This window comes from Nansenia antarctica (genome assembly GCF_963989245.1).
Source record: "Nansenia antarctica genome assembly, chromosome: 10".
Classification (NCBI taxonomy): domain Eukaryota; kingdom Metazoa; phylum Chordata; class Actinopteri; order Argentiniformes; family Microstomatidae; genus Nansenia; species Nansenia antarctica.
Window position 1 is genome coordinate 5,256,228 of NC_137680.1, and position 9,157 is coordinate 5,265,384.

At 47.3% G+C, this 9,157-nt stretch overlaps 1 protein-coding gene across 1 annotated transcript in view; it reads left to right on the forward strand.

Moving 5' to 3' along the window:
* The first annotated feature begins 5,142 nt into the window (after nt 1-5,142).
* arhgef5 (Rho guanine nucleotide exchange factor (GEF) 5) overlaps nt 5,143-9,157 on the forward strand; it is an 11,674-nt gene continuing 7,659 nt past the window's right edge. Inside the window, exons 1-3 of the mRNA XM_080540189.1 lie at nt 5,143-7,081; nt 8,674-8,719; nt 8,881-8,933. Coding sequence (XP_080396315.1) covers nt 5,230-7,081; nt 8,674-8,719; nt 8,881-8,933 — 1,951 coding nt within the window. The 5' untranslated portion in view covers nt 5,143-5,229. The remainder of the gene's footprint in view (nt 7,082-8,673; nt 8,720-8,880; nt 8,934-9,157) is intronic.

Below are 9,157 nucleotides of genomic sequence, written 5' to 3' on the forward strand. Positions count from 1 at the left end.
TCTGATGTTGCGGAAGTGAAACCAAACAAGCAAAACGCGCATGTGACTGGAGCGCGTCGAACGCGAACGCGGCGCGTCATGGTTCATATTGGCCGCGTTCGTAAATTCATTTTTAAATAGTTTTTTTTGGAGAGCATCAATTATGAATACAGCATTTATAAAAAGTAAAAAGGTACATACAGTTTACACTCTGTAGAAAATACTTACAAAATGTAAGGACATACAAACAAAATAAAAACAAAACATGACAAAACAAAAAAGAGAAAATAACATAGCCTACAGACAAAAAAGTAGAAAAAAAAGAACAGTTAAGGGCTTCCAGTTTCTACAGAGTCGGGAAAGGTCTGCGTTCGTAAATTCAACCGAGCGCAACACTGGGGTTCGCCGTCACCAATGGAACCAAGTCATTTGATTGGACGAGAGGCAGTCACGTGGACGCTCCGGTGTTCTCGTCGCGAATTTACGAACGCGGCCATTGATTCCCTTCACACCCCCATCAGCTGACTAGGGAATTGGGAAAGTTATTCCTGGGATTGGCTCTGTCTTCTCCCTTCTCTGTGTTCCATTATAGCCTCAGCCATTATTCAGTAAGCTTTAAACTGACAGTCACTGAAATTACAAATGTATTCCCTGGGGGGTTTTCCCTAGCTTACTGATAACCAGGTTTTTGTTTAGGCAACTCATAGATTCTTTTTTTTTTGTAATCAGTTTATTATTGAATTTGACAATTAACACATTTCTTGACTTATACAACTTTTGTATAAAATGGTAACAATATCACCGAATAAGTCTTGCTGTCATCAAACAGAAATAATACAGAGAAAAGAACAAAATATAAAATAATAATAATTTTAAAAAAAAGCACCCATATACAGTATTACATTCATCACTCATCCAATTTGTCAACTTAAGTCTTACAACCGACTAGCAATATATCTCAAGTAGCCTCCCCATTTTGCTGTGTATTGTTCAGTTCTGTGTCCATACAACTCATAGATTCTTATAAAGATGTAGAAACAGCAAAACAAGACAGTTTCATTTGATTGGGACAATGTTTATTTCATAGGGACAATGCAATTAACATTGTAATGGAACAGCAAGTTACCCCCTCCTGCAAGTCTGTCACCCTGAAGTCCACCCAACCCTGTTTTCCCTGACAAAAGCCTTCATTCTTCTACTGATACTACCTGTAATTAGCACACTAGGACAGCGAACTCCTAATCAGCTACATGCACACCCAAGTACACACGTGTGTGTGTGTGTGTGTGTGTGTGTATGTGTGTGTGTGTGTCTGGAGCAGGGGTTGAATTAGGATGTTGTAAAAAAAGAAAAGGAAAAAATAGTGGAATGTCACCACTTTACAAATCTGTTTAACCCCTTCTCATGGGAAAAAAAGAAATGGAAAAGCATAAAAGACACACAAGGGAATTATAACAGCTCTCTTTAGGACAGCTTAGGAATTTGGACCCCTTACTTAACTGCTCTTAAAGATCCCTGGAATGCTTTAGGGAGAATGAAAACAATCTCTGTGTTTATACAAATACATCATAGGTATCCCTACTGACAGTTTAAAATGACCCACTTTACTGTTGACCTCTTCCTCTCTCTATTTCTTATTGCCTAAGTCTGGGTTAAACCCCCTTCCTTCCAACTTCACTACTTCTCTGGGGAATGCTGGGGAAGTTTTTATAGGCACAAGCATGGCTGTGTTCACTTGCTAAGTTGCTGCGTGTGTACTGCGTGTGTGTGTGTGTGTGTGTGTGTGTGTGTGTGTGAGTGTGAGTGTGTGTGTGTGTGTGTGTGTGTGTACTGCATGTGTGTGTGTGCGTGTGTACTGCGTGTGTGTGTGTGTGTGTGTGTGTGTGTGTACTGCATGTATGTGTGTGTGTGTTCTTATTCCTCCCAGCTTCCCCTCCCCCACTCCTTCATTGTAGAATCACAGCCCTTACCTGCCCCAGTGTGCTGTGCAGACACACCCGTCCACACTCCATGTAATCCAATCACAGGCGAGAAAGAAACACCTAGGAGGTTCACTTCCTGTATTTGGTGAGAGAGAGAAACGGGGCAGGAGAGAACATGAGAGAGAAAGAGACACATCTAGCTTTATCTGGGGGTCAACACAAGCTGTCTGTGTGGGATTGATTGGTGGATTGATCTGTGGGGGCACAGTGGATAGCCTTTCTTTGGTTTGGGGGAGATTCCTCTGTTCATCAACTGATAGTGTAAGGAGAAGACAGAGAAGGAGAAGAGAGGGTAAGATAAGTGTCGATCTGTTCAGACTTGTTTGGGAATTTGAGGAGAGAGGGAGGAGGGGAGAAAGAGAGAGAGAGAGAGAGAGCAAGAGAGCAAAGGGGGAGAAGCAAAGGCGTAAACATTTGGAGAATTTCTTCAGAAGGACAGATTGGGTTAGAGAACAGACGGAAAGACTGAGAGAGAGGGCTAGGATTGGAGAAAAGTTGAAGTAGAACATTTTGCTCACAGCCACCCCAGATGATCTGAATACGGGGGAAGGAATGCTTGTCTGTTGTGCAATCCCTACTAGGTTTACAATACCCAGTGCTCGACAGAGGGGAGACTGGATCTTCCTAACATACTAAAACTCAGGTGAGTTCTTCTCTCTCAGTTGTATTCCTTGCTGTTCCTCTGAGCAACATTTCAGTAAAGTCATGCTTCTTCCAGCTCTTAACTTGACTTTGTGCCTTGTTTGTGTTGTAGTTTATGTGTTACATGCCTCCCTTATGTGTCACCAGCCTGCACTTTTTCCCCGGGTGTAGCTGCTGTGTTGAGGGCTGTGTGTTAACTGTGTGTGTGCTGTGCAGGGCTGTGCTTATGCTGCATTCAAATCAGTGTGCTAGGCTGTCACATATTCTACTAGACTGGATTTTCTGCCTTTTCTACAATGTTGTACAATGTTGGCTCAGTTAAATTGCTGCTTGGGGTTGTCCAGGCCTAGATAATCGTGAGTAATAGAGTACATTGAAGTGCATATACTTGTGTTGTAGGCTCTTTGGGTACTGTTTAGGTACTGCCAAAGGTTGTGATAGTGTGGTCTAAGAGTGGTTGAAGCTGTAGGATATATTATACAGTTATAGCTAGTTGCATGAATATGTAATTGTTTGTGGTTCTTATATGGCTCCCACATCAGCAATACTTAGGACTTTTTATCATCTGCCATATCACAATATTTCCTTTTTATAATTAACACATGTATGAGTTTTATTTGGACTCATGGATTGAGACATGTTGTGTCTGTCAGGGGTAGCATAGGCATTGAAGGACACAACTGCTATTATTCAGCCTGGGGCCTATACCACCTTTAAGCCTACTGTTCTTATCCAACATTTCTGATTGACCTTTGTCCTTTGACCTGAGTCAATGATTCGGTCTGATGCAAGTGATTCTTTGTTTGTTTTGTTGCAGAATCGTCAGTGTGACTGAGTTAATGAGAGAATGTTACTGTCTTTTTTAGGTTCTGAAAAATATGTTTCCATGACGACCAAAGGCCCCAATCAGACCCTGTATGACACACTTCATCCACCCAATCCAAACACTTCTGACCGGAACCATCAGCCAAGCGGGCGGATCTCCCGTGAAACCAGTCCTAGACCAGGAACTATGGCTCAAACAGAGAGGGAGAGGAGACAAGAAGAGGAATGGAGGAGAGAAAGAGAAACTGAGAGATTGAAGGATAAAACAAGAAGTAGAGGAAAAGAGATGGAACAGGGGGAGAGAAACAGAGAGAGGGACCGGGCCCCAGCATCCAGAGGGAAGGAGGGAGAGAGGGAATGGAGAGAGAGAGAAAGGAGGAGAGAGGGAGAAAGACATACGAATGGAAGGCCGTTTTCACATTTAGAAATAGGGGCCAAAAGGGAAAGAGAGAGAAAGCAAGGTGACACATTTCCTAGAATGAGAAAAGCTAGCAAAGAGAGAGATAGAAGGATGAGTCCATTTAAGGAAGAGGTGGGGAGAGGGGAAACGAGACCATTAGAAAGACAAAAAGGGATGGAGACAGACGAGAGAGAAAGAGAGAGACCACCAAGGAAAGAGAGGCAGAAAGACGGAGAGGGGGACCTACAAAGACACAGGGAGAGGGAGAGGGAGAGAGATAGAATAAGGACAAAGGAGGAGGGAGAGAAGAATGGAGGGAGACCTACGGAGGATCGGACCATGCGACAGAGGGAAAGAGAGAGGGAATCAGACCCTGGATTTAGAGAGAGGAGGAGAGAAAGGGATTCAGAGGGCAATGACCTATGGAGCAAAAGAGAGAGGGATGGGGATCGAGTGAAAGAGAGGCACAAACCCAGACAGGGAGAAAGGGAGGGGAGACTTCCTTCACCTCAGAGAAAGAGAGGGGAGGGAGAGAGAGAGAACTATTCAGACAGAGAAGGCCGGGTCGACAGGAGGAGTGAGCTGACGAAGGAGGGACAAAGGGACATCAGGAGCGAGGGAGACAGCGACGGAGAGAAGAGAAAAGACAAAGTCAGGAAACACAGAGAAGACCTAAGATACAAACACAGTAGGAGTGAGGGGGACAACGACGGGAAAATGGCGAGGGACAGAGTGAGGGAGAAAGAACGAGAAAGACAGCAACAGAGAGAGGAGGAGAGGCAGAGGTACGGAGAGGGAGAAGATCCACGCAGAGCGAGGGACGGGCTCAGAGAGAGGGGTGCCGAGAGAGACACGGACAGATACAGAGAGAGGGACAGGAGAAAAGAGCGGGATGAGGTGGGAGAGAGACAGAGGGACAGGGGACAGAGAGAGACACACGGCGTCAGACCAGAGGACAGACAGAGACAGCGAGACGCGAGGGAGCCGGAGAAAGAGAGGGAGGGAGCACGGCCGCCACGGGGGGGAGCAGGGAAGTGGACCGAGGGAGGAGAGAAAGTCAGGGAAAGAGGAAAGTACCCCGAGAAGGAAGAAACGCAGGAGGAGAGAAGGCACAAGGACAGGAGAGATAATAGAGACATCAATCCGAAAAGGGAGGGGGCGGCGGCAGACAGAGGTAGCAGATCGCCGACTGAGATAGCCCCCAGGGCGCCACCACGAGCCCAGAGCAGCGGAGAGTGTGGTAGTGACGTAGAGAGTGATCGAAACAGGAGGAAGGCTAGGGAAAGCTGCGGGGAGAAAGTTTCGGAGAGAGAGAGCGTGGCAGAGAGAGAGGAGGAGAGGAGTGGGGGAGGGAGAGGGAGACTAGATGATGTGGGAGATCGAGAGGAGAGGAAGAGGCATATGGAGGCGCCGCACAGATCAGAGCAGAAGAAGATGTGGTTGGAGCCACGAAGAGGCAAATATAGTAAAGACTCATCCATAGAGGAGGAGATTATAGAGGGAGGGAGAGAGAGAGACAGACACAATGACCAACGGAGAGAGAGGAGGGGAGGAGAGGACAGGTGCATGAAGCAAGGGGCACGGCGAGAGAAAGAAAAGCAGACGGAGAGAGGGGGACGAGAGGATGTGTTTGCGGATCAATCGATGGCCAAAAACAGAGAGAGGGAAACAGAGAGACAGAGAGGCAGAGAAGGGTATACGGAGCGAGGGACAGAGAAAGAAAGGGAGAGCGAGGCAGAGAGAGAGGCCAGAGAGGGCGTCAGCGTAGACGGAGAGGAGGAGAGAGAGGCCTGGAGAGGGAGAGATAAGGGAAGAGTAGAACCCCTGTCCGATAGCGACGGAGGAAGAGAGGAAAGCTGGCAGAGGGACAGGGAGAGAGAGTCTGAGAGAGAGAATGTGACAGATAACACAGAGGAGAGTGACGGAGAGGAAGAGGGAGGGAGCAGGAGATACGCACATTTAGAGAGTGACGGAGGAAGTGAAAGAGAGGGGAAAAGAATGCTGTCAGTGGAGGATGGCTATATTACCGTGTCCAGCAGTGGAGATGAGGAAGATGAGAGAGAGGAAGAGCAGTTTGAGGACTGCAAGGAATCCTGGGAAGACGGGGTCTCGCATAATGTCCCCGCACAACTTGTTGGCTTCCAGGGGAGTGAGGGAGAGACGGAGAGTGGTCAAGGGAGATCTGAAACGGAGAGGGGAAGAAGAGAAGAACGGACAGAAAGCGAGGAGGGAGGCGCAGTGGACGGAGAGGGAGAGGAGAACGAAGGCAAGGGGAAGGGGAAGAAAAACCCCGCCTACGTGTTCTGTGTGATCGGAGAAACACTACCCAGGTCCAAACCCAATCAGACGTCAGACTTGGATCAAATGGAGACAGAGGGGACCAATCAGAATCCAGGACATCCAGGTCACATCGGCAGTACTGAGAATGAGCAGAAGTCGTCTGACCCTTCTTCCAGAGACAGAGAGGAGACAGATGAGAGGGAAAAAAGAGAGAGGAAGGAGTTCCCCGTGCCAAAGGAGAGAAGAAGAGACCAAGAGGAGAACTCCTCCAGAGTTGAGGTCATTTATGAATCCAAAGAAAGGGAGGCTGGAGAAGGGACGAAGGGCAAGGCGGAGCACCCGTACGCTGAGATAGGCCCCCCCAGGGGGGACTCAGAGACTGAAATCCTCCTGGCAGAGTGGAGGGAGAAACAGAGAGAGCTCACAGAGAGCTCCGAAAGAGAGAGAGACCCTGTACCCTCACAGAATGCCACCACCAGTCCAGGTGAGGAGGAGGACCATCATCGTCATGGAAGTTCTGTGTCTTCCGAACCAACTACTACCTCAGATCCCGGGAATAATCCCGGAACGCTGAGCGCCGAGGAGGTGGCGATCCGGATCCGTATGAGCGGAGCTTGGAGCACCGCGGAGGAGGCCAAGAGACACTCTCAGGCGCCTCACATGAAGTGGGCCAAGAACGTCATGAGAGAGATCCTCGGAGCCTCGGAGGATAACGCCGTCGACGACCCCGAGCCGCCAGTGTCACAGACTCGGGGTCAAGAGGTCAGCCGTCAGGCGGACGGAGGGACAGAGAAAGAGGAAGAGAAGAAGGAAGAGTTAGCAGCAGAGGGGGGAAGCGTGTCACCTGTCTACGCCATGGTACAGAAGACGAGGAAATGTGAGAACTCGGAGGGGGGGGCGGAGCCGGTTCAGCAGGAGGCGGAGCCACCGCCGGAGACGGAGCCACCATCAAGGGAAGTGGAGGATGTGAGAGGTACGGGGGAGACCCACCCAGACATGCATGCTGACAGGCTCGTAGCTATGCATGACGACACACCCACAGACACGCATGCTAACACACCACCCACAGACACTCATGCGGTCGAACCCACAGACACAGAGAGTGAGGAGCAGGGCCCCCCCACAGTGTGTACGGACAGACAGACAGACACACACATACACATTCAGGTAGAGATGGTGACTGAGGAGGATGAGGGAGATGTGGAGGAGGATGAGTTAAGGGATGAGGTTGTGGGTGAGACAGGGGAGGATAGGGTTGGGGGTGAGACTCAGGGGGTAGCAGGGGAAGAAACAGAAAGGTACACAGAGACGGATTTTGATGCTGATTATCTCTCTGTGAGCCATACCCTCTACAAGCCCAACAGCTGCCCCATTCTCAATTGCTACCCCGAACAACCCATACCTACCATAGAGGTAGGAGAGGAGGAGGTAGAGGAGAGGAATGTGGGAGAGGAGGGGAAGGAGGACAGAAGGGTGGGAGAGGAGACTGCAGAGGAGAGGGTGGGTGAGGAGATGGAGGAGAGGATGGGAGAAGGGACTGAGAAGGGGAGAGTGGGAGAGAAGGTGACGAGCAGTTGTAGTTTCTTGGGCAACGAGGCTCGGATGAGGAGAAGGGGTTTCCGCAAGCCAACGGACAGAAGAAAAGAAACGGAAGAAGCAGAAGAAGAAGGAGAAGTTGGAAGGGATCGCAGAACAAGAATATTCCCTGTGTCAGGTGAGACAGAAAGAGAAAGAGAAAGACGGCGGAAGACGATATCAAAGCGATATCATCAGCTTCAAATCACTCAGCTTGAACTCAATCATTGATTCCAATCAGCTATCAAACCTTAACATTTGTATAATCTAATACTAATGTCAACAAACTCACAAACTCATTTGATTAGCATCTAACATAATAGCTTTGAATCATCTAATTTAATCATCTCAACCTAATCTCTTTTTTCACCACTATACAGAGATATGAATGCTCTCTCTGAATGCTTTCTCTCTCTCTCTCTCACTCTCTCTTTCTCTCTCTTACAAATCTGCTTTCCTTATTCTATCACCTAGATGATCTCTGACCTCATCATGTTTTGCTTTGTGAATTTCATCATCAGTTCACTGAAGTGGCGTATAGTACAGGAACATGACATGTAAAGACCTGAGTCACAATTCTGATTAAAGGGGTGGGTAGCAGGAGGAGTGATTTAGGAGGTGGGGACTGTGTGGATTCCAGAATTATGCAATAAATAGGCAGGGTTCAAGTCTGTCTAGAATCATAACAGAAAATTCGTACATACAGACAGACTCAGCTCTGTGTTGAGATAACACATTGGTCTAGAAAGAGTTTAGGAAACAAATTAATCCTTTGTTTTTGTAACCAAACAGCTTTGGTTATTCTTTTTGCGGCTGCGTATATATTTGGCTTTATTGTTCTACCTTTCATATTTATCTTTTAATATTAGGCCTATTGCTCAGAGGTGTTTTGGCATCTTTATTAGCATATTAGGCTATAGTTATTAGATTATTGGGCTATGTTACTCTATGACTCTGAACAAGAATGGACTGAGTATTCTATGCTTCCAGATGACGAGGAGGAGGTGAGCTTCAACTGGGGAGAGGTGGACCTGAGGTGAGTTGTACACTCATACAACACAAGACAAGACAAGACAAGACATGCAACACAACACAATACAACACAACATTATAGAGCAATAGGTGACACTTTCTGAACCCAAGGTTTAGATCATTAAAGAGTTCAGTGTTCTGATTCTTGCGTCTCTTGGTTTTTAGGACTGTTGCAGATTCAATCGGAATTCAGAGAAATAGGAACTCCCGATTTTTCAGTGAGTATCTTCCCTCCACCTTCTCAACTCTGTGGTCCTTCTATGTCTCTGAAGCACTTTTTCTATTTCATCTGTAATGCATTGATATGAATGTGATATAATACGAATGATGATTACAGTCATTTCAAACTGAATATCGATTGATATCGATGGCCGTTTTATCAACAACATATGAACGTACGCATGTTACAGAAAAAGTATTGATTTTTTCCGATTTTATAGAC